The sequence below is a fragment of the Numida meleagris genome, chromosome 5 (assembly GCF_002078875.1).
Source record: "Numida meleagris isolate 19003 breed g44 Domestic line chromosome 5, NumMel1.0, whole genome shotgun sequence".
Classification (NCBI taxonomy): domain Eukaryota; kingdom Metazoa; phylum Chordata; class Aves; order Galliformes; family Numididae; genus Numida; species Numida meleagris.
In genome coordinates this window covers 49655559-49681345 of record NC_034413.1, presented here as the reverse complement: position 1 = coordinate 49681345, position 25787 = coordinate 49655559, and the positions used below count along the sequence as shown (strand labels likewise).

At 46.2% G+C, this 25787-nt stretch overlaps 1 protein-coding gene and 1 long non-coding RNA gene across 2 annotated transcripts in view; one reads left to right on the top strand and one right to left on the bottom strand.

Annotated features, from left to right (window-relative positions):
• Nucleotides 16684–25787, top strand: part of LOC110400113 — a 64050-nt gene continuing 54946 nt past the window's right edge. Inside the window, exons 1-2 of the long non-coding RNA XR_002439644.1 lie at nt 16684–21008; nt 21102–21193. This is a non-coding gene — a long non-coding RNA (uncharacterized LOC110400113). The remainder of the gene's footprint in view (nt 21009–21101; nt 21194–25787) is intronic.
• On the bottom strand, nt 22042–24596 carry TTC30B (tetratricopeptide repeat domain 30B). Its single transcript, XM_021399729.1, has one exon. The coding sequence runs from the start codon at nt 24545–24547 to the stop codon at nt 22553–22555; it is 1995 nt and encodes a 664-aa protein (XP_021255404.1). The 5' UTR covers nt 24548–24596; the 3' UTR covers nt 22042–22552.

The following is a 25787-nucleotide window of genomic DNA, read 5'->3' as shown; positions in this document are numbered from 1 at the left end:
TCCAAGTTGAGTAGTCAGGCTAGTATTTTAGCTCTGAAACAAGGACTACGAAGCAGGTTTTCTGGATTGACCTCTTTTTTTTTTTCTTTTCTTTTTTTTTTTTTTTTTTTTAAATTGAGTTTGACTTCTGCTAGCCATTCTGATTTACTTTTTGGTGGTTTGTTAAGCTTAGCTTGGTTTTTGTGTTCTTTTATATAAAAATTTTATTCTATCTGTGGGTGCTGTGTTACAGTTATGAGGTATTAATGGGCCCTGGCAGAGCCCATGCATATTGGAACACCTTAGGGGTTGGTATAGACTTTTATTTCATTCTCTCTAGACTACAACTTGAATATGTGCATGCTTGCTATTTGACTTTACCTCTATCCCATCGTTTTCACAGGCTCTTGTTTCTATTCTGCTAGGCTGAGAAATCTAAGGGGACTTCTGCCTTGCAGGAAAATGGCCATGTGGATTTCTGAAGCAGCATTTCTGGTAGTTTGCTGATAAACATTGTGTTTCCCCAGGGAATGAGGGGATCATTCTGCTCCTAACTTTGCTGTGTATTTGAATTTTTTAATTCTAGGGGATTTCACAGTTTCAGTGTTCCTTCTCAGGCTGCTCCTGTTTCTGTTCATTATTATAAAGATTTGTTCGAAATTTAAAATGCTTGGGCTGTCCATAGATTCACACTTTGTCCTGATCTGCATTGTGGCTTTCTGTGATCTATGGCCCCAGGCACAAGGGGCTGGCAAAGAAGTGCCTGAAATTGCGGTTTGGCTGCAGATAGGTGGTTCGGAGTCCCGTTCCTCTATTAATCTGCATTACAGACAATAGGCCAGATCGGTGCAGCTCCACTGGGCTTTGATTCAGCCCAGAATTTATACCAGCTGAGAATCCAGCCCAAGGTCTTATTTATAACTGAGATAAAGTTTCCAGAGAGAGGTAATATCTTATTAGACATCTTAATTTATTTGAGGGTAAAAAGGAAAAAAAAAACAAAACAGACTTTTGAGCATGCAAATCCTTTTCCAGGGAGAAGTACCCCTGTGAGAATGCCACAGGAGCTGGTATCACAGTGAAAAGACTTTTGGAAAAGGTGTGCATGAAAAAAGTATGAACATGGAGGTGCTGAGCTTTCTCTTCCGGTTCCCACAATCTTTGCTGTCCCGAGCTTTTAACTGCCTTCACTGTTGAGTAGAAGACCTCTAGTCATCTCCTTCTGGATACGACAGTCTCTTGGGAGCTGATCTGCTCCTGTGGGTTGGTGTGGGACCCGGTGATATTCGTTCCGGTCTCTTGCATGCAGGGGCCTAGGTCTGCCCGCAGGCACGCATCCTGCCTCCGTCCCGGTGCTCCCCAATGTCCTGGCAGGGTTGGATGTGGCAACTGCATTTCAGTGTCTTCTCAGAGTTGGCATAGTGTGTTATGGGTGAAATGAGAGATGGATCAGACTGAAATGCGGAGGGGATGGAGTATAGCAGGAAGAATAAATCTTTGTCCCCCCTTCCCGGCCAGATGTATGTAGGCCTGACAGACTTATGATTATCTATGGAGAACAATGTACCTTACAGTTTCCATTTCTCTAACCATTAATCAAAAGGTATTTTGTATAAACACTATAACGCTAGCTCTGGCCAGCGTGGGTGGGCTGACAGACCCTGCAGCTTGCTGCAACATGGTGAGCCCTGCGTACCCCACCTTGAGCTGGGAGCCCCGAGCACCGCACCAGCACTGGGTTGGCAATGGATGTGCCTATGGAGTGGGGCTGCAATCTGGAGATCGCAAAATAGCCACGGAGGTACCTGAGGGGCTGTGTGTTCAGAAGCCCAGAGTGCTCGCAGCTCCCGGGAATGACTACTGATCTGCACCCGTACCTGCACTAAGAGTTAAATGTGGAAGATCTGGCTTTTGCTGGCTGTTCCCAACAAAAGAGGTTATTATTCATTGTCTCTTATCGTAAAAGATTTCTTTGAGAGCTGTGTGTAAAGTGTGCTGGCTGCTATGCAGAGTGCTTGCAAGTGCCCGAAGTCAGCTAACACATCAGCAGCCAGCACTGAGGGTACTGGTGCTTCAGAACAGACAAACCTGCTGCACCTGTCTTTGTTGTTGTTCTTGTTCAGTTCCTGGCTGGCTTTTGTGGATTTCCAAAGAGCTACTGAGAACAAGTTCAGTCTTCCTGCAATCTTAAAAAGAGTGAAAATGAGCCAATGCAACAGGCCCCTTCATAACAGCTTCTTTATGCGCTATAATCTTTGTGGCATCTGCTCATTTTGTTGGGTTACAAAACTGTGATATTTCTTTTCACTGCAGCCAAAGAATTTGAAACTACAGGCAAGATGGCTTAGTGAACATGACAGATGACTTTTTGCCCACAGTCCAACAGCTGAAAGCTAGAAATAAGGATTGTGTCTTGCTGCAGGAGCTGGCAGGGAGATAGGAGCCAAGGGCTGGGTGCGTTTTTTGGGGATGGCAGGGTGCCTGGTGGCTGGACAGTCCTTCTGTGGTCTTCTGAAACCAAGCCACAGGTCTTCTCCGTTGCACAGGAGCCTGCAGGAGAGGTACAATAGCACAGGTGCTCAAGCACCTTTTGCCCTGAGGGCACGAAGACATCATGCCCTGCAAGGGGTCAATCCCATCAGGAGAAGGGGCTCGGATAGGTTGCAGGAATCCTGCAGGAGGGGGCAGGGAGAAACTCTGACACTTCACAGCATCAGAGTTATTTCTCTAAAGGAAACCATTTTATTGTCCAGTTTTATGCTGCTATTTTGCACAGCGGTCATTTGTCTCAAAGGACGCTTTCGAGGCTGCTGGTGCCAGGCGGTTTGAAACTGCAGCTGGACTCTGGTGCCAGGGTGATTCTGAATGGTGGCCAGCATGAGCAAGAAGTGCTGGGAGGGGAATAAAATGCTGCTTCTGAAGACACTTCCAGGAACTAGCAATTTATTTAAATTTTAAGAAATCTGATGCTTTTATGAGGGTAACTTCTAAACCTCTGGGATGGATCCAGCAAAGAACAAGTGCTCTGACTCTTCTCCCAGAGATTTTCTTTGAGTAATTTAAAATACCAGAATTACAGTAGGATTAGTGCACAGATGGCATCAGAAATGAACATCCCTATTATGGTGACAAAAATCATGCATCTTTGTTATTGCTCTCTTCGTGTACTGGGAAGGTTCCCATCAACCATGGTTTATCTCTACACTCTTGTAGTTACCAAAAGCCCATTAGAAGCGAACAAGGCTAATGTGGGGTGTGAAATACGCTGCTGGGTCAGCAGTCCTCCCCCTCCCCAGTTCCAGCTGTTGTAAAGGGTTAGTCTGATTTGGGAGCAGTGGTTCTGCTATATTAATTTTTGTAGGTATCATCATAAAAGCAGTGGACAGAGGGAAACATTCATCCATACAGGTTCAAGTTTCTCCAGCATTGTTGTCCTTTAAGGTTTTCTGCATATACTGAATGCCTTAAAAGAGTTATGGAAAACTTAAACCATACAGAGAGAGATCATTCCCAAGTAGCAATTTCAGAACCAAATCTTGACACCCACAAACTTGTGGATATTTTAGATTTTGCATTTTTGATTTAGCCATTTCTATAAGCACATCCTTCCAAACTACTTCTGGAGTCAGACATGCTTTCTTCACTATTTCAGAATTCAGGGCTGGAGACTTTGTGGGGAAAGCAGACTGATGTTTTGGTTGTCTTGAACTGACTGATTTGTAGAACATCAGATTATAGAATTTGCAATAACAAATTGTTGGATTGATGATCAAACACAAGTATACTGTTACTGACAACAGGAGACGATTCAAAAGCAACAAACATATTTTGCTGTGCCATCTCTTAGGGGAATAATTTCTTTCTGACACTTCTAGTGATCATCTTACACCGTGAAGCATGAGATTTGATTACTGATACTTTAGCATGCATAACTACAAAGGTTGTTATTTTTAATGGAGTGGACAGCATGTCTCATGAGAGTTATAAACCCATCGTGTGCATTTGAAATGTGATTGTTGTGATTTGGCCGATTCTGATACAGAAGGCTTTGCATAATTAGATTAGCTGATGGAAGCACAGTGTCACTCAACAAATCAGCAGGACTCACAGTTAATGTTATTCATGAAGTCTGTATAAAAGTCATTATTTTCCGTTCAGTAATATGTCGAGCAGCAATTTCTGCTGAGAGTGCCAGGCTTGGGAACAGCAACATGGAGTTGAAAGTAACAGAAACATCAGGTTTCACAGAATTGTAGGGGCTGCAGGGGGCCTCTGGAGATCATCTAGTCCAACCCCCTGCTAAAGCAGGTTCCTTACAGTAGTTACACAGGAAAGTGTCCAGGCAGTTTTGAATATCTTCGAAGAAGGAGATACCCAACCTCTCTGGGCAGCCAGTTCCAGTGCTCTGTCACACTCAAAGTGGAGAAATTTTTCTTCATATTTGTATGGAACTTCCTATGTTCCATTTTGTGCCCATTTCCCCTTGTTTTGTCACTGGGCACCGTCCACTTGATTCCCATGCTTTAGATATTTATAGAATCTTATGAGTTGGAAGGGAATCTTAAAGGCCATCTAGTCCAACCCCCCTTCAGTGAACAAGGAAACTACAGCTCCATCAGGTTGCTCAGAGTCCTGTCCAGACAGACCTTGAAAGTCTCCAGGGATGGCGCATCCACCAGCCTCTCTGGGCAACCTGTGCAGTAGCTCACCACCTTGACTGTAAAAAAACTTCTTCCTTATACCCAGCCTAAATCCTCCCCTCCTTTAGTTTGAAACTGTTTCCCCTTGTCCTGTCACAGCAGACCCTGCTGAAGAGTCTGTCCCCTCCGTTCTTATAGTCCTCCTTTAGATACCGAAAGGCCACTCTCACGTCTCCCTGGAGCTTTCTCTTCCTAGGGGATGTGTTCCATCCCTGGGATCGTTTTTGTGGACCTCCTCTGGATGTGCTCCAACAGGTCTGCATCTCTCCTGTACTGAGGACACCACATCTGGATGCAGTACTCCAGGTGAGGTCTCGCCAGTGCAGAGCAGAGGGGCAGGATCACTTCCTTCAACTTGCTGGCCATGTTTCTTTTGATGCAGCCCAGTGTACGGTTGGCTTTCTGGGCTGCAGGGGCACATTGCTGGCTCATGTCCAGCTTCCCATCTACGAATACCCCTAAATCCTTTTTCACAGGGCTGTGAAGCACTGGTAAGATTCACCCCTCAGTCTTTTCTCCATGGACAGTCCCAGGTGTCTCAGCCTTTCCTCATAAGAGAGAAGCTCCAGGCACCAATCATCTTTGTGGCCCTCTGCTGCACTCTCTCTAGAAGTTCCTTGTCTCTCTTAAACTGAGGAGTACAGAACTGGACGTGGAATTTCAGATGTTGCTTCACTAGAGCAGAGAAGAGGGAAGATAACCTCCCTTGACCTGCTGGCTACGCTCTTTTTAGTGCTTCCCAGATTAACATATCTCGAAGCATGAGCAACGGTGTCAGTGCACTATGGTTTGGAGTGAGCCAGGAATTAAGTATGACTTTTCCATCACCCTTTTGGCCCTCTCATCCATGGCGGTAATTCTGGCCAACTGCCTTTCAAAACAGAGAGACTGCTCCTCTGTGAACATCTCGTGCTACTTGCACCCAGTCCTCCAGCAGCCTGCAAGTGCTGACTTCAGTCTTTGATGTGCAGATATTTCAGAAATAGCAGCAGAAGCAGATCCGACCATGCCCTCCACCAACACAGATCTTGGGCCTTCCTGTTCCGTGAAACTAAATAGAAGTTACAAGCTGCCTACTCTTAAATATTTATGTAACTGTAAGGGTTGTTTCCCTCCCTTTCTTTTTTGATGGCTTTCTCATTTAGTGCTTCTGGATCCAGTTCCTGTATATATACGTCCCAGGGAAGTATTGTACCCACGTGCCTGCTCACCCACCCCACCTTTTGATTTCTACAAAGACCTGTAGCAGAGACTGCATTTACAGTGCGGCAAAATGGAATTTAAAAACAAATTGAATCACACCTTGTGGCCACCACATCTCACTCCAAATGTGGCAAGAACGAGGACGTGAAGTTATTATGCAGAAACTTTTATTTTCCTCAAATATGCAGTGCGAAAATACTGTGTCCGTTTCACCTTTTCTTCATTTACCTCATTTGAAATTAGAGTGACAGTGGATATACAGCATGCCTGCCTGCCGTTGTCTGGCAGGATCTCATTCTTCTACAAATTTGTATTGCTTTTTTAATATTGTTGATAAGTGATAGCTTTATTTCTAAAATAAATGTAGGGGATACAGAAGATGCATTAGACTTTATACACAGTAATCAGCGCATTGACTGAGCTCTTTGTGCTATAAATTCACCAATTAAGAAGTGTTGCCAGATGAATGTAGACAAGGAAAAAACAAAAGATGTGTAACAAGGTTTGTTCTTCGGACTGAGTGTTGAGACCAGGATTTTATTTGTTAAAGTAGGAGAGAAGAAAGGTAAGTGGTGCTAAGACACCACTTGCAATGCTGTTCTAGACACGTTTTTAGCGGATGCAGTGGGTGGCCCATTGAAGAACTATGCTTCATTCTTGAAAGTAAACTTCTGCGGTCCAGAAATGGACTGCCAATGCAATATTGGATGGCAGTTATTCTCTCTGAGTGAGAAGTGCTATCAAGAGAGTGCTAATATGAATCATCTCCCCACCATGTTATCACTCAGACCTCTCCAGTTCACACCAATAAACGCACTCATACTTACAATGGCAGCTCTAGCCACCACAGGGGAAAGCTGAGCTGTTTGTGTCTGAGCTCAGCTTTGCAAACAGCGTGCCTTTCCACCTGTGCCTGGCTGCTTTAGCTTTCAGGCTGTTTCATTAAGCACTCCTTTGCCAGCTTCTCAGCTTTAATAACAATAAGGCTGCAGCTGCGCTGTGGTGGGTGCCTCTGAAACTCTGCCTGATGCTGAGGGATCACATAGCACCTCTGCTGGGTCGCTGCTATGAAATCCTTCCAGTCCCTGGTATACCAGCTGATTTGCTACAAGGATTTCTAGTTATTTGTTTTTATGTCTTTCATTATTGGCTGTTCATAATCACTCTCAGCCCTCCTAACTTGCATGTTCTGAAATTTTATTTGTCCTAGTTCAAATTCCCTTTCAATTTGTCTTTGATTGGGCTGCATTTTCTTTCTTTGAAAGGCACCTGTTTGGCTTGAACAATATCTTGCCATTTAACCTTTTTATTGTCTTCCCCCATGCTTTCCTGCCTCCCCATGCCCCCTCTCCTCTGCACACCTTTTTTTTTGTGCTTCCATGATTACATTAAAGTTTCTTAAATAGCTTCCATGCTGAGCCTAAAGATTTTAATTTCCTTACTTTTGAATTTAAAGACTTTTTAATAGCTACAAGGCTTAACCATGAAGTTTCTTTTCCCTGCTGCCCTGTGCTGGGATGATCCTTCCAAGGATACCAGGTCCCCCTTGGCCATTTCACCTCAGCTCTCGCTCAGAGACCAGGTCCATGTACCTGGTAGATAGAAAACTGCCCCATGGAGGAATCAAAAGGGAATTTTCTGCTAGACCACAGTGGAAGATGCAAACATCTCCTGAGCTGCAGGACCAGCTGAAGGATTTGAAGTAGCTCAGGGAGGCCGGGCTTCATGTCAGGTCCCTCTGTGCCTGTGTGGTGCCAAAAGATGGGTGAGAAGATGTGGGGCTGTCTGATGTACCTAGCAGCAGGGTGAAGTCTTTTTTACCAAAACCTTGATTCCTCTTTAAGAGCAGCAGTCTGACTGTTGGTTAGAAGAAAACTGGAAGGTCTTCTGATATGAAATCATGTGAAAAACTACAAGCTGGCAGAGGCAGCTTCATGCTTGTCTTCAGGGATCCTGCTGCTAATTACCTGCGATATGCCCAGACCATACTGCTCTTTTATTGGGGCACGGTGAGCCAGTTGTGAGGACAGCTCCGACTAATAAAAGCATAAGGGCTCTCAGTAGATTTGCAGGCAGTCTAATTGGGTTCAGAAGACCTTAAAACAACAGCAAGTGGTGACTTGTGCTGGCTTTTTGTTTTTATTTCCCTTCTTCATCAGCGTTGTCTAATTTTTGTTGCTACTGTATTGAAAGTGATTACCATCCAGGGAAAAGCTGGGTGTGCATTTTAAATCTCCTTTCAAGTTAGTGTTACACTTGAAGCTGCTGGGTTTTTTTGTTTGTTTGTTTTTCTTTGGATCAAGGTTATGCTCTCATTCAGCTGAAATTAACTCTCTCTAAATCAAAACTACACTGGGTACTGGGCAGTTTGCACCAATTTAATAAATTCTTGAAACCTGATTTCACAGTTAATTGATACCACGGAAACATGCCATGCTAGCACTTACTGGGCTTGTTGCCACCCTGTGTGACCAAGGGCAGCTGCCTCTGGCTCCAAGTTGTCCTGGCACATAGGCTGCTGGGAGCAAGAGATAGTAGTTTTCCTCATCCAGTGTCCTATCTCCCTTCATGTACATCACTTGTGGGAACAAAAAACAGTAGAGGCTGTCCCCTATCACATAGCTAGCAGCGTGAAGGCTTGTATGTTGATATTTGGGGCAAACAGAGAAACCTGCCTTATTGCTTAGGAACAGGAGTTTCAGTTTTGTCATCAGCCTTGGTGACTCCATTTGGCACCAGTTCAGGAAAGGGATGAAAGTGGTGGCACCTGAGGAGTGCATAACTAGTGTCACAATATACTTCGTGTCACAAATACTTTGGAGGGAAAAGCTGTGGATGGTTTTTATAGTTATCTAGGATTAGCTTGCTCATGCCCCAGGAAGGCAGATAGGTAGTAAACCAGGGATTACTGATGTCCGTTGTGCTGTTGGCATGCTGCAGGCTTTGGCTGGTCTTCACAGGCATCAAAAATGCAGACTATGAAAAGCCACTTTGGAGCATGTACCCCCAGGTGGAAGAGTTCTGGGCTGTTCAAGTTACGATGCTACTGTTTGGCACACTGCTGGTGTTTAGTGAACAGTAAGAACTGGCACATTGAGGCAGAAGATGTGAGCGTAACATGCTAGAAGGAGAGTGCTGGCTTGTACCTGAAACACCCAATGGCTTTCTGTGGAAAGGAGAAGTCATTCTTTACCATCAGTGGTATAACTCACAGAAACTAGGAAACCTGTAAACGTGGGAGAGCGGTTGTAAAATCAAAATGAGTACAAATTCTTTAAGACAGGCTTTAAGACAGTTCTTTTTCTAGAACTCAAGTCTTTCCTATTGACTACTGAATGAAGAGACCAAAACTCCAACCTTTGCAGAACTGAGTTCTGGCATTCCAGTTTGGCTCTGCTTTCCTTCTCTCTGTGTTTTCTTGAAACCGCAAGTTTCAGCCACAAACAAATTTTTATAACCAAGTTCCAAAACCCTGGAACAAGTTATTTTATTGAGTGTGGTTAGGCCTTGAAGCAGGGCTGTGCTAGCAGGAGCTGCACTAATGCAGAACAGCACCATGGGCGTTGCTCTCTATTCCTACCTGAAGGAAATCCAGGTTGTAGGGGAAGAGGAGAACTTCACCAAGCGAAGATTTCCCCATGTGGCTAATAGGACTGTGCTTGTTAGAAGGGTCACATGACCTTTCTAACAAAGTAAGGCACAGAAAGCAAATTATAGTTATTTGTCATTATTCCTTATCAGTGCAGCAGAACTATGTCCAGTTAGGACTGGTAAAGAGTTTAGGTTAATCCCTAGTTTTGTTACTCCCATGCTTGGAGAGTTTATTTAATCAAACCACTGTACATTTATTACCAAACTTTCCAGGCTTCGATGACCAGGCAGCACTCAGATGGCAGTGTGCTGGGAGCGCACGAAACAGCTTTAATGGTTTCAGATCCCCACGTGCTGCCCCTGCTACTCCTTCACTGCCGTCTCTCCAGAGGTGCCTCTGGGTCAGGGTTGAACTGAGAAGTCATTTCACGTGAATGCTTTAGCATACCTCAGTCCCACAGGCAGCGGGCATGGTAGCAGACTTGCCAGGCTTTAAGAACAACTTGAGGGTGGTGTGCCATAGCAAGGTCACAGCTGGCTGCAGTCATAGCCTGTATGCTTTTCTTCACCAACACTGCTGCACTTTCAATGAGAACAGGCACTGTCTTCCAGATTTCTCCCCATAAAAGCACACAAATGGGGCCAAACTCTTCCTTTGGTCACGCTGAAGTAAATCAGAAATAATTCCACTGACGGCCGTGAAGGTCGCAGTGAAGTTGCACCAGCAGAAGGTGGGCTGCTGTGTCTGCATCCATGCGTAACAGTGAAATTGCTCGCCAAGCTGGAACACTCATTTACTGCAGCACATGGATAGCATTATTGTTGCTTGAAACTTTGAGTAGAAGTCAGTGGTTAAACACCTGAAATCTCAATAGACAAAAGAGAACACTATAAAGTTTTATGGCTGTAGAGTAGGAGATTGCAACATGTAGGTTCCATTAAAAGAAAATCAGAAACTATGTTATATTACATACTTTAGGGGTTCTGTCACTGAGTTGATTAGTATGACTTAGTTATTAGCTGTTACTAGAAGCTTTCTACTGAGAAATGGAATTAGAAATGCCTGTTGTTGTATTTTTATTCACGGTCTTGTTGAATTTGTCTTGGTCTCACAGATGGACTGAGAACCAGTCCAAAGGCTGTTTTATATGTTTAAGTATTTGCCTATTCTTTCCTTGTGGGGAAAAAAAAATGCAATCTGTGGAGACAAAAACAATGTTTTGTAACAGCTGGGCCTCAGATGCAAAGGTAGGGCAGAAAGGGTGGAGGGCTGTGAGCCACATTTGTAATCAAGCAGCTGTAATTCTGGTGACCAGGATACTTCTTTTCCCAGCATTTCTACCCTTGTGTTTAACTCTCTTCATCATCCCCTGACCTTCTCGTATCCCTTCAGTTTCCCTCCTGCCTGAGCACTGAGAGCTGCTCTGACCTCTGGAAAAATGCAAGGAATTCAGTGAAAAGCATCTATGAAGGACTCTGCTTTTGTCCCACATCCATCATGACCCATAGGTAGAAAAAATGTTGTTTTTTCCTGAAACATATTTAGTTCATGGCCTCCATCCAGTCCCATACAAAAAGTGGAGAGGAGATTGAGCTTCTACCTGAACCAAGTGCCACTGTGTAAAGTTCACTGACAATGGTATTTAAAGGCATGAAATCTTGCGTTTAAGCAAAGACATGCGAGAGGACAATTTAAGAACTAAGCCAAGCTTTTGACAGTGCAGCAGACCCCAGTGAGCGTGACTGCTGTGCTGACTGCGGCCAGCAAGTCCTAATGTTCCTTCAGCCTCTCTTACAGCAGGCAGACAAAGCTAATGGGCCAGTTGTGCTGTGTCGTCCTCAGCTAACACAGTGCCAAGCTTGCGAGTCCTTCCTTCTGACCTGATCACCAGACACCTTGATTAGAGCATAAAACATCGGTAATGTGCATAGCTTTCACATTTGTAGCTGGGCTCGGTATCCCCAAGGGAGATATGAGGGTGTTTGGGAATCAGAAGGTAATTTTATTTTACCCATTTTTATTGCTGATTGAAAAATATAGCATTGAAGATGCTTCTTTCTTTTTTCTTTTCCCCATCATGTTTTTGCTATTGGAAAAATCCAAAGAAAAGAAATTGCTTTTGGCACAAGAAATACATGATGTTGTATTTTATTTCATAAGGTGTACATTTTATTGTGCGCCAAACCGATTTATAAACGTGATCTCTGTATCTCATGGTTTTAATTACAAGGTGAAAAACTGAATTAGTTCATTAATGCTGTGAAAAGGAGCAGTGACCTACCTGCCAAGTGGCAAGGTGGAAATAATTAATCTGGTCAATTAAAAAGAAACTGATAAATTAAAATGCAAAGGCTTCCATGTGGTGCATTAAATTAGGGAGCCATGATTTCCAGAACGTGTGGTTATTGTCAGATGGGATCCCTTTTTCTCCTGCGTGCCTCAGCTCTGAGCTTGGCAAGTTCTGCTAGCAAGTTGTCTGGTGTTCGGGGCTGCCATGCGTACTCAAACACCCCAGCAAGATTTGCAAAAGAGAGGACGATTCAGCTCTTCATGAAACGCAGCTGATGAAACGTGTGTGCCTTGCTTCTCTCATCATATTACAAACCCACTCCTTCCCCTTGCTTGGCTTTGCTTGCTTTCCCACCGTTAAATGTCACTTGCTTTCCTTGGGCTGTGAACTGCTCATGCACCGTTCTGAATTGCTGGGGTCATCTCCATCTATTTATGACCTTAAAAATCTGATCCACGTGGAAAATACCGAGCTGCTGGAGCTGAACCCTAAAGTATACAGCGTATGTGCTCCACAGAACTGGAAATAGTAAAACAGTTTCTTTTCTATAAATACCAGTAACTCCTCTTGACATTTACAAGTGCGTAGTATTTTTTTTACACACTGCATGATCTCAGAAGTGCTTAACAGATCAGTGAACTGTGCATCTGCTCAGCAAGGCAATGGCAAAGCCATTATGTGCCCTGCACCATCCCTCACAAAAGCTCAGGACATTTACATTAGCTCCTGTCCATCTCAAGGCCATAAATCGAAATAAGAAATATGGGCTACTTGCTGAATGGTTGACCAGTGCTCCGGTGCAGCCTGCAGGAGAATATGAATGTTAGTGTTTACTTTAATAGGGCATATATCATACCGAGCCAAGGTCTTCTTTGTTAAGGGGGGAGATCTCATCAGAAATACTTAGTGTACGTCCTGTTGCTAGGGAAAAATCATTTGGAAATGCAAAAGCTAAACAGAGGACGGTCTGGATGTTTTCCGTCTGAGGTGTGAGAATTGGCAAGCATTAAAAATACAGAAAGAGAGAGAGCGAAGTCAGGCGTTCCCGTGATGTGCGAAAAACGAGCGGTGCGCGGTGCACCTCAGGAGGCGTGGGCTGCCGTGTGAGGGGGGCAGAACTGAGATGGGAGAAACAGCTGTGGCCAGAAATCATATTCCTGGCAGCTCAGCAGCTCTGCTTCTCCTGCTTCCAAACGACAAATCACCGCTGGGATTCCCCTTGCCGCAGCTCCCGCTGTAAAATCAGCAGGCAGCCCCTACAACATGGCTTCATCTCCTGAATGCTCGCATGTGTCGATGGATCTCCTTGCTAACTCCTCAGGATGGCGTGATGCAGAGGTGAAACACGCTCTGTGCAGCCATGTCTCCCACACCAAGCAGCAAATTCCTGCCAGGTTCCAGCTGAGAGTTTTCTCTCTGGGAGGACGTGTAAGCAGCTCCTGTTGGGGATGCAGTAACGAGTGGTTTCAAAGGGAATGGCACAGGAAAGAGATGGGTGGGGGAAAACAAATTTATTTACTGTAAATGAGCACAGAATATGTATAACCTGTCCCAGGGTAAGAAACTTGTAAAACACTGTTAAAACCATCAGGTTTCCCGACACCTCTCTGTCAACCTCTGCTGTAACACCCTCATAAAATCTGAGAGTCATTTCTGTGCAATGACAGCTATCCTAATTTAGGAGATAAGCCCTTCGAAAGCAGCTAGAATGTTGCTGAGGCCAGATACACGTCGGATCCTCTCCTGACACAGCAAGATATGCAGCACTGCCAGAGTCAGGGGAAATCCCAGAGCTCCAGCATCTGCCAGGAGCAGCTGCAACCAGCTTTGGATCTTGTCCCTTTGGCAGGCCTTGCTCACCCCTCATCCCAGATTACCAGGGGATCCTGTCCTCAAGGCCCCAGGCAGGAGGTGAGGCCTCAGTGCTGGGAGGTGAGGGGTTCTGCCCTCTGGCCCCAGGAGCAGAGCCCGGCCAGCCCTTGCCCCAGCTGGGCTGAGAGCCTTGCAGCAGTGTGCCCCAGTGCAGGTACACACATTCAGGTCGTGTCTCAGCATGTCATGTCCCAGGGCACAGATTTCCAAAGATATTTGGGAGCTTCTTGCTGAAATGGAGAGGATGAGGTGCCTGCATGCCATAATGCCCTCAGCCTGCGGGTTGCCCTGCTTCACCTGCAGTTGCCTCAGTGCTGTCCTGATGCCTGTGAGCAAGCTGCCGGGCCATGGCGTGCTTTATGTCCCTATTAGCTCCCCTCCAGTGCCGGAGTGAGAATGCACTATGTCTGGGTTTCCCTGCAGTCAAACTTAATATCCTGATAAATGGGGAGTTGTTCTGAATAGCTGCAGCGTGGGCTGTGGGGGTTCAGCAGCAACACTTCCCACACGGCAGTGGGCGTGAGGCGGCATCTGACTCAGAGATGTTCCCTTTGTGTCTGTGTGTTTGGTTGGTTTGGTTTATCAGAGTGAGGCAAACGCACTGTGTGTAGTTCTGACACAGTGTGGCTTGAATTGGTGGGAGGTTGTGATGGGAACTCAAGATGTGTAAATATGAATGAGTCTATAGTGTAAAAACAACAAAACAAAACAAACAAAAGACGGTGAAAGCTGACCGAATTACATGAAACGGGTACTCAGCCCACTGAGTGCTATGGGAAAATACAAGAAATAGATGAAAGAAATAATTTGGAGTATATGAAATGCGTGCTGCTTCTTAGCTGCTATAAATATTCATTGTTTCAGGGGAGTCAGGCTGTATGACCTCAGCCAGGGTGTTGGCTACATGTCACTGACATATTTCTCACTGCGTGGAGAAGAAAGGAGGTGGCTGCAGCAGCCCTTTGTTTGCAGAGCTGAGGCCAGAGAGGCACCTGGCTCAGAGAGGGGAGGCGGAGCGCCTGCAGCAGCAGCATGAAGCCATCCCTGAAGGCTGTGTAAGCACATACTCAGCAGCAGGGTCATGATACGCAACCATACAAGTGTGCAGTGACCCACCTATGAGAATGGGCAAGCTTTGCAGGAGCAAGGAGTCCTCGGAGGAAGCGCTGCCAGGCTCACCACTCTGGTTGGGGTAAAAGTGTAGCTGGCTGAAACTGAGCCCAGGTCCTCACCAAACACAGATGTGGGTGTTGTCAGTGCTATGGCAGCACCCGGGAAGGCTCCTCAAGCACTGGCTCAGATTGCAGGGGGTCAAAAGCAGGAGGAGAAGAAAATGGCAGTCATGAAAATCTCAGTGAATCCATCTTTGTTCAGCATCAGAAAACCAATGCCAGCTTCTCAAGGCACGGGAAGTGTGATTTGCTGCCAAATGCAAAGAGCTCAGGACTTCATGGGAATAATTATAACAGTGAATTATTTTCTTGACATGACCTTGGGCCATGTACTAAATGGAAAGAAGTAAATTTGGCACTAGAAATGCAAACGGAGACACAGTAACTTAAACCTGCAGAGGTTCCACCCTTACAGAGCCTGCTCCTCAGCACCAGATTCTGCCCTCGCTCCACCAGTGTAAATCAGAGTGCGTTCTGCTGAATTGCATGAAGGTACCAGGGCCTGATGTGGCTAAGAACAAATGTAATTTAGTGGCTGCTGAGGAGCAGTACCTCCTGCAAAGGAGAGGTCATCACTACAGATGTGGTCTGCGGGGGTGATCTGGCATGACACAGACCCGACCTGAGTGTCACCACTGCTAAGTACCAGATTTCTTCTGTCTGGTACTTCTGGATATTTCTAGTGTATTTATTACTGACCTGGTCGTGCTTGTCTGCCTCCTGCATCTGACCCCTCCTTAAGACTAGGTAAAGAAGCGGTTATTTTTACAGGAACTAGGCCAACTTATATTTTTATCAGATAAAGGGATAACATATCAGATGGGCAAAAGTATTTAAGGAAGGGAAATAAAACACTGCAGCCCATTTTTTGTTTATTTTTCTGCTGTAGCCACATGGCAGAAATATTAAGCAAATGTTGCCATGTTGATTGCCTTCCTCATCATCCTGAGCACAAAGCTGATCTCTTAGGTTAAAACTCAAAATGCAAGCAGCAGTTGTTTAGCATTTTTGTGCAAATTTATGTCTGTTCGGCAAACAGAAATTAGAGAAATAAATTACACAGGACTTTGAACAGTCTTAAATTATGGGAGGTTAATATAAATCCTTGGTGTTTTCAAATGCAAAAATAGGAGATATCTATTTGACGTGTATCCCTGGGGAGAAATTACCTGCTTTCTAACATGAGAACACACCAGAGCCGAAGCAGAGGCCTGCTGTTCCTCCATCATGGAAGAACATGTTCCTTTGAAATCTCATCAGCTAGAAAATCAATGAGCAGGGTTTCAGATTTCATAGAGGAATTTTACTGTGGTTTTTTTTTTCGGTCCAAATGATAAAAATGCTATAAATTCTATCTTAGACTCTGCAAGTGAAAGGTTTAAGAGATTATGGGAGTAAATCATTCATCCCTTCTGAATATCCTGCTGATAAAAGGGATCCCCTGATGTGATATGTACTGTCAGGTCTGAATTTGAAGCAGAGAATTTCTCTCAAGTTCCCTTTAGGGAATCTGTACGTTTTACACGGAATATTAGGATCACCTCTCCAGGCATGGGGAGGGAGTCAGAATGAGACCCTAAAGCCATAGAGAAATTATCAGAAAGAGATAAACTGGTTTCCTTTTTTATTAAATTCTTCTGTAACCAGCTTTATAACCTAGCGAGTCACAAAGATTTCACAGCACATTACACACGCTCACTCGCGGGCATGTCACTAGATCAGGGAGGCGTTGCAGAGTTTCTGCTCTGGAGCGAGCACAAAGGCTGAGGGCAGGGCTCTGCACCTCCGTTCCCAGGGACTCCAACCCCTCTCTAACGGCTTTATATTTTCTCTCTTTGCTATTAACTCTTACTGGCATTTCAAGTTATTATTTGATTCTTGGGCAGGAGCAGGCCAAGTGCAGCATAAAAGAAGCTGCCACGTGATGTGACAGGAAAAGCTGCTGCTGTTCCCTGTGTCTCTTCACTCTCACGTGGGTGTGCGTGCTCATTAGAGCTGCTGGGGAGATGCTCTCATGCCTGCAAGCAAATATTGCCCGTGGGATGAGCAGCACAGAGGATGCCTGCGCTCTGAGAACCTGTCCCTCAGACCTGCTAGGAAAGCAGCCCTCTGGCTGCACGTGGGAGATGCAGTGATAAATATCATTGACACTGCAAGAAAATCAGATACGCCATGTCAGGGATCCTGCATTTCTGTTTGTGTGCTCGTAGGGCAGCCATGAATCAGTGAGTGCAAGCACAAAGAGCCCTGCGAGGCACCTGATAAATGTGCTTCAGAAAAACCTGAGCTGTGTTGCTTCTAATTTGGAAGACGACTGTTGGAGGACAGTCCAACCCAATGGGATCTGAGTGTTAGCCAACTCCTTTGCCCTCTCCCACGGGAAAGAAGGCTATAAAATAAAACCAGCTCATAAAATGTTGTTAGTCAACCTGTTCCTCACTTGTGACACAGGATGGCAAAGGTCCTAGAGGCAGAGCTGGAGGGGGAGAGGGAAGGTGAGCAGTAAAAAGAGGATGAAATTCAGAGAAGAGGATGATTGTGTGCAATAGAGGACAAAAACACCCTGGAGAAGCTCAATCCACTCTGAGCCAGTGCATAAATTCACTCCTGAAAGTTTAAAAGTTTGCAGTGCCAGGCAAAAATTCCCATGTGTTGAAAGGGGAAATCTGGAGTGCACACTCTGACAGCAGCCATGGAGATCCCACGCCATGGCAATTCCACATTGGGCAGTGGGCCCTCCTTAGGCCTGCACCCCTCGTTTTGCAACAGCCATGTTTTCCCAATGTGCAGCAGTCGTACCATGAGAAACGTGGGGTGTGAGGTTTTCTGAGCAGTGCTTTAAGTGGGTGGAAATGAGTTGTTTTTTTCTTTTCACTGAGTTTGACTGGGGTTCTAACATTTCAGCATCAGCCACACACTGCTCTTGGATGGCTTGGAACAGAAGTCTGTGAGAATGGGCATTTTCTCAGGTGTCATTTTAATGATCACTGAGGTAAAAGGGAACTTGTCATTGGCTTCACTGTGCTTCGGTCTGGGCTTTGAGCTCAAGTGAATTTAAAGAGCTCCAAAATAGAAACGTTTTGGACTGAAGCTGTTGGATTTGGCAAGGTCTGCTCGATGATGGGGCAATGTTGCTTAAATTCAGGCACAGTGTAGGAAAATGTTGCTAATTGAGGTTATCTGTGAAAGGAGTCCAAATGTCTCAATTTTTATGCTTAATGGAAAAGCATCAGACAAAAAAAGGAGTTGTTTCGGTGAGAGTAAATCCCTAAAGTCTGTCAGGACCCAGCGCCTCTTTTACTTTATTTAGAATCTGTTTCTTTGGGAGCTTTAGCTATGTCACGCTGCCCAAACAAGGGGCAGAGGACTGAAAGCAGCTGTTTGTTGAAGCAGCTCAGTCTCGATATTTTTCTGCAGTAGAATGCATGCACACTTGGCGCTCCTTCCATTACTGATTAGCAACAGCTTGCCCAATGCCTCGAGAATTTCAGCCCTTTCTGCAAACCCCACAGCAGCCAAGTGTGCCTTCTGAGGCTGGCCAGGCTACGGCAGCTGCACACTGTGCTGTGAAGATGCACATTGTCCCAAGGTTACCGTCTCCTTATGGTATCACGACAGAAGGATTTAGCAGAGGCCTTTAGAGAAGGTTTTATCTGCTGAAAGGCCAAAGGAAGATGAAGGAAGTGAAGCACAAGGGGAGAGGAGAAGATGGCTCATTCAATGCTTATCTTTCAGCCTACACAGCCACGTTGTCACTCTGTGCCTGGATCTTCAAACCACCAGTTAGGGCTGAACTCTGCTGCCTTTGCTGGAGGACACAGCTTTGAACTCAGGCGCCTAGAATAGGATGCTGTAAGATACTGCGGAACAGGATGCCCAGATCAGCTTTTATTCCTTCATGTAATGTCACCATTTTTAGAGGAATAGTATTCCTCCCCCCGTCCACCTACTAATAGGGCTTGCTTATCCTGCAGAAATACCTGTATCTCCCCTAAAGAAGTTTCCAGTCATGCTCCTTCACAACTATACATTAGGAAGACACTTTTGTTTCATCTTCTACGTCTTACCATAAAGTTAGCCATCCCTTCATTCCCAGTGCTTTTTCTCTGACTGCAGAGCTGACCACATCTGGCCCCAGCACCCACTGCCTCTGCTCTGCTCAGCTCCAGAAGCTCCTTCTGGGTGGTGGTTTTTCTCTGCAGTTTTTTAAATGGAAATAATGATTTTTGGTTAGGGACAAAAGAAGAACTGTGCTAGCATAGGGCATTAATTTAGGCAGGCATTACTATATTTCTAAGGAGCATAAACCATTATTTGGTGTCCTCCCTCCTTCCAAATAAAACTGTATGTGCCTTCCTTTAAAAATGTATTTTGTGTGTAAGTCATATAGGAAAACATTAAATGCAGCATAAAGATAGTAATAAAACTGGTTGTAATATTTATATGTTTTTCATGACCAAGTGCTTTCTAGCTAGAGATGCCATAACTGCACACTTTGCACAGCAAGCAGCGAGGCACTGCAGAAGCAGCACACCAGCAGGACCCAGCCCGCTGGCACAGGGGTGGGCAGCTGCCAGGGACAGCGTGAGGCTGGGCACCTCTCCTGGGCACGGAGGGGCTGGGTGCCTGCTGTTGAGGAGCTGGCTTTGTGCTCGGGGTGGAAATGCTGCAGGGTAGAGGAGGAGATCCAGCACAAGCATTACATGAAGTCCTGACATAGCAGCAGAGGAGGAATTGTATCCCAGATCTTTTCCTGGCATGTCCCAGTTCTGCGTCTTCCCTCTCTCATTTCAGCACCAGAAGCCTTCTGATGTTTGGGCTCATCACATTCAGCATCACTGAGCTTGCTACGAAGTCGTGGGTTAGGTCCAGGCCAGTCCTGGCAGCACACCGTACCTTGAGAGGAAAAGCAGATAAAAACATGACGTAAGGGAAGAACAGCGGAAATATTGCTGCTGACATTTTTCTCAGGGTTTTCCGGTGTTTGTGTTGGTCTGCCTGACTTGTCGCAACAGGACAGAGCATATTCTAGAGATGCGGAGTGCCCTCTAGCCACACTTTCTGAAACAGCTGCATCCTGCACAACTGAAGAGCTCCATTTCCTTGCTTGTGGCTTTTTTTTTTTCTTTTTTTTCCCCCAAGTAGGAAAGCAGCTCATTATTCAGTAAATCCTAAACTGATTTTGGCTCTAGAGAGCTTCCTATAGGAAGAGCTTTCCATCTGCTGCATCTGTTTATTTCCATGTTGTAGCTGAGCATATTGCCTTTGTGGTCCCCAGACAATGCATTTCACAAACACTGCCATCACTAGGTGCATGTTAGAGTCACTTCCCTGAGCTGCGTCCCCTTCCAGGAGAGGATGTTGCTTTGTAGACTACATTGCTGCAGGTGTTGGGGTGTTGGTCCCCTACAGTTGGGTGGAACAGGAAAGGCAGACACAGCACAGGGAACACAGCTCCTTGTTGTCCCTGTGGCTGAGAATCCTGTGCCTGTAGCTGATGGGAGTAGGAGAGGTGTGCCAGAGCTGGCCACGGTTACATCTCTAAGTTGCTGTCCATTCTGCCTGAATGTTCAGCGTTTGCACCGATACCAATCTGCAATGTGATTTTTTTTTCCCAAACGTCCAATGATTTGTAAGGAATATGCACAATGAATATTAGAGGAAGCTCTGATGTTCCCTCAGCCATGGCCCACGGCTTGCGCTTCATACTCCATTATGTGGTATGACTCTTGAAGACTTTTTTTAAAGGTCATGCTGTTTGTGCTGCATAATATAAAATACAATTCCACTGTAAATTAAAAACATATTTTACGGCTTGCTGCTGTGCTTTGTGAAGGTGAAGAAGATTTGAAATCACGGGTCTTCTTGGTTGTAGAAAATATTTAATATCATCCTAATAGGTCCTGGATGGCGTTATGGACTGGTAATAAGCTACAGAGGACATTTAAGGGCACCTTGCTACATACTGCTGCCTATTTTCTGGTCTGCCCACAGCAGAACATTTTCTCATTGTTGACACTGAGGACAACTGTGCTAGATTTGATTTTACTTTGTTGTTATGGGAATTTTTGAGTGAACTGTAACGCTTTTGGAGCGAAATGTAAGCCATCTCCTTTAGCTACAGAGGATATACCCAGCCACGTTGAGTTTCTCTCTCAGGATGAAGGAGAGTTGATTTCCTGTGTTGAAATGGTTTACAGGTGTGCTCAATCTCCAGTTACACCATGGAAGGAGTAAGTATTCAATTACTTGCCAGGAGGGCAACTTTCAAGAATGCTGTCCTTTCTTTCCAGGTAAACCATGGTATGGAAAATGGATTCAGAGAGATCTGCAGTCTGATTCTGAAATTCACTCATGACAGCTTTTCGGGGAGCCAGGATCAAAGGTAAGCAAATGTGTTAAAGCCATGGCTATTTGATTGTTATTTTAAAAACTTCAGGCATTACTTCAGAAAGAACGTTACCCAGAAATGAGAGCAGGCAAGGGACATGAAGGAACTTGTAAATAAAAGTGAAAGGTGTTTTGATTCCAGTTTGTGTAGAACATGCAATATGTCTGAAATAGGTATTGGAAGACTGGGTAAAATATCTGATAATAGGGTGTGATGGACATGATATGGAATAAATAGCATTTCAGAAAGGTATTAGAGAAGCAGGAATAGTAAGTAATACAAAGGAAACTGGAGAGTGGATTTCTTTCATCTAAGGTTAGAAGTGGTAAGTTTCACATGAAATTGAAATTACATGCTTTTTGAGTAATATGGAAAATAGTATAATTGCACATATGTGGTCTTTTATCGGATGCTGGTATACTTTAAGAGTGGTGTTTGGATCAAAGGGGTAGTCCAGGCTTCAAATGAAGGATTGCTTATCAAGTAAGCACGTGCTGCCAAATAGATCTGCAGGGCAACAGCTGTTGCTTGGGAGGCCCAGGCACAGTGTGTGAGGCTTTGCAGTAGAGGAGGGGGAGACAGGGGAGCCTGTCTTAAGGCTTGAGACTTACCTTTTCGTTTACTTTTGGATATGTAGGCACGTAGTTAACGTGGTAACATAGCATGCTATTAGAGTGCTCTCCAGCAGCAGTCTTTTGCAGCTTTAGTGGGAGAAAGAAAAGGCAACACTTTCTGTAAAACTCAGCTCTTTCTACTGCTACCATATCCTTCTCAGAATATATTCTTAGTCCCTGTATTTTGTCTTCAACTTGCATGAATATTCACGTATGACTAGTAAAAGATAATTTTTGCAGGATTTGATTTTTTTTATTATAAAGCCATTTTAAAATGTTTGAATATACTATCAACATAATGTGCAACATATTACAAATACCTTGGAAAAAGCAAAAGAGAAACTTTTCACACGCAGGCACGAACCAGAGAACTAAAATAACTCTGTTTCTTCAGTATCTGTGCAAATTATTTTCAACTGCCAACTAATATAAAGAAACTTGGTCAATCTTTCACAGGGATATAGATTTCACCTATAAAATATTCTATGATATTTCTGTAGTGAAGTTCTTGAGAAGCACATCTTAAGGTGTATTTGACGTGACTGAGAATGCCTCTAGTTATTTGGTACGTGTTCAATACGAGCATATGCTTAATTTTACACTGAACATTGTTAAAATACAGGACAAAAATCTTTAAATGTAAACAATCAAGAAAAATATACCGGGATGAGCATCATCTCACAAGCCTAAGGAAAGAACAGACACAAGATTCTCCTTTTTTACTGTACAGGAGCATTGTTCATGCAGTCCATCCCACAATTTTATACATCAGTGCCCTCAAATGCCTGGCTTCGTATGTAACCGTATTTTTCCCACTGTGCATCCTGTTCTCCTCGAGGGGTTGCTCAATGACAGCTGGGATGTTTCTTCCATACACTTCACATTGCTTCAGAAATTGGACACAGTCTTGAATGACACTGTCACGTAGCATGACCATGTGCTTGGACATGTTCTCTAGCAAGGACAGGAAACATCTTTTGGCATAATACCATGTATCAGTGCTTAGTTTTTTGTTATATGGCTCCAGGCTTTTAATGACCCTCGAAATACCAAAGTCGTAGTTTCCTTTCACACAGTAAAGGGTACCAATGACTAGATTGACAATACAAAGATGGTAGATACTTTTATCAGGATCATCGTAGGACGATTGCTCTTCTCCCTTCTCAATCTTCCTCATCAGTTCCTCTGCATCTTCATTCTGGCTTGTCAGGATGTAGGAAACGCAGAGATTAGCTAACACGATAGCACTAACATTGAGAATGTTATCATAGTGCTTTTTAACTATCGGCTCATAGAAGTTAATAGCCTCTTTGTACTTGTTTTCTTGCATGAAAAGCACGTGAGCCACGTTAAGCTTCCAAACCTCGTGTTCATTACAGAACTCCACTGATTTGCGGAAAATCTTTTCTACCATTGTGTAGTTCTTCATGTCCCAGTAAATCTTAGCCTGGACCATCAAGACAGGTATATATTTATCCAGAGTCTCATCGTACTCATTAACAGCCTTTTTTACAGCTTCATCATCCCAGTTTTGCCTAGCTTCTTGTATCTGCTTTGTGAGCTTCCTCAGCTGCTCAGTCAGCATCCCCGCTGCGTCATCCAGCTTGTGGAAAGCCTCCTCGGGGGCAGTCTGACAAGTAATAACAGCATCCAAGAAGTTGTACAAGTAAGGTGTGAGCAGTTTGTAGGTTAGATGGGCATTCTCCGCCAGCACATCAGCTGCCAAGTCGTAGTACTGATGCTTGCAGTAGAGGAGCAGCAAGTTTCCAAAGGTTTCTGGTGGGCAGGGGTTCTGCAGCAGAAGAAACTGCAGTTTCTCAAAGCCCTCGGTGGGCTGAGTGTCCATGTTTATTAGCGCTTGGTTGTGTAGCGTGACTGGGTCCAGCTCCTCCTCGGCCCTCGGCGGCATATCGGTGAGCGCCTCCTGGGCCGCCTTCAGGTTGTGCAGCTGGTACTCGATGGCAGCCTTCAGGTTGAAGGCCTCCACCAGGGCCGTGCGGTGCAGGAGCAGGGTGTTACCCACACTGCGCACGTCGATGCCCTCGGTGGTCATGCCCACGCTGAGCTCGGGGTGCTGGTGAATGCCGCGCTCGATTATATCGGAGATGTGCTTGAGGGCAGGAGCGTACTGCTTGGTGGCGTAGCAGCACAGCGCCATGTTGTAGGACAGCTCGGGGCAGTAGCCCAGCACCTGCATGGCGCCCGCAAACTTCCCGCTGGCCTCCTCGTGCCGCCCCTGCCGGTACAGCAGGCACCCCAAGTTGATCTCGGCGTCGGCCCGCTCTGAGGGGTCCTCGGCCGCCCCGGGGCCGCCGTCCGCGGCCAGCGCCTCCTCCACCATGCTCTTGGCCGCCGCCAGGTCGCCCTGCGCGTAGTGGACGGCGGCCTGGAGGCGCAGGGCCCGGCCCTGGTAGGCGGGCCGGTCCAGCAGCGGGCTGGCGGCCCGCAGCGCCTCGGCGTACAGCCCGGCCTTGTAGAGGGCCTGCGCCAGGTACAGGCGGTACGCGTCGAGCTCGGGGTGCAGGGCCACCAGCTGCTCGTAGCACTCGGCCGCCGCCGCGAAGTCCTGCAGCTGGTAGTAGCAGTAGCCCAGCAGCGAGAGGCCGCCCCGCGAGCGGCTGCTCCTCTGCAGCTCGCGGCTCAGCAGCGCCGCCGCCTCCCCGCAGCGCCCGCCGCGGATCAGCCCGTACACCGCGGCCGTGTACTGACCGTCGGGGACCGGCGCGGCCTCCATGGCAGCCGCCGCGGTAACGGCAGCACCACGCCGGAAGCGGCCGTTGGGCGAAGCCGTGCGGCGCCCCTCGCTGCCGTGGCAACGGCCCCCCGCGCCGGAAGTACTCCCGATGCGGGCGGCTCACCGCGCCGGAAGCGGGGTGTCGGCTCGGCGCGGGACGCGCTGGGAGTTGGAGTGCGGCGCGCCGAGGCGGGAGCGGGCTCGGGTCGCGTCGCGAGGGCTGCGGGGCTCCCCGCGTGGCTACTGGGCCGGTACCTCCTGCTGGGACAGCCCGTAGCCCGGGCCAACCTTCCGCTCAGTGTCCGCAGTCCGTGAATTGCCACGCAACTCTAGTCGAGACAGCTAGAGCCTCTCCTCCCGGAAACGGCTTTCGGAACCCCCGAGCACAGCTCGTGCTTCCGTGAAAATCGTCGTGGGGGCTGATCTCAGCTGCTAAACGAACGTATGCTGTCTCTGGCCTCTGTACGTAGCGGCACAGATCTGAATCACTGACTTGGAGCAGCTGCCTCCAGTCACCAGGAATCACTCAAATCTGTCACTTTGGGGAAGATAACTTCCTCTGCCCACCTGGTGCCCTCACTGGCCTTGTTAGTTGCTCCCTGTCCTCTGGCAGCATGGAATGGAAAAAACATGTAGCCAGGGAAGGACAGTGCCATGCGGGCACCGCTAAATTCAGCTATGCCCACCCGTCAGGCACGCCAGGCAGCGTGGGATGGGGAGAAGTGAATGTGAGCAGGACTCAGTGCTGTGGGAGTGCTGTTCCTAAGGGCCGTGGGGCTGTAGTTCTGTGCCTGGATGCTGCTGTTGCTTGGCTGCAGTGGCGAGGGAGCCGTGGGCTGCAGCTGCGCTCTGTGCAGCACCAGGAGCATATGAGTGCTGGAAGCCAGTGGCTTCATGTTCCTGTGTCCCCTCCACCTTCCCAGCATTTCCTCTTCCTTTCCTCTCGTTGCTTGTCACAGTGCTTTTAAGCCTCTGCTGTGTGCTAATGACTAGTCACAGCGCTAAATAAGTGCTCAATGCCAGAACAAGATGGGTTTACCATGGCTGCGTCCTTGTTTTTCTAGCAGCTATGATGCAAATGAGACTTGATGCTAGAGAAAGAAATTGCATTATCTGTATTTGCCTACTGTTTTCTGTTTCCCCTTTGTGCTTTTATCTTCCAAGCACTAAACTGGAATGTTTAATAATAATTCCACATCAGCTAAAATAGATCTCTTGTCCTTAAAATACTGCCTAGACC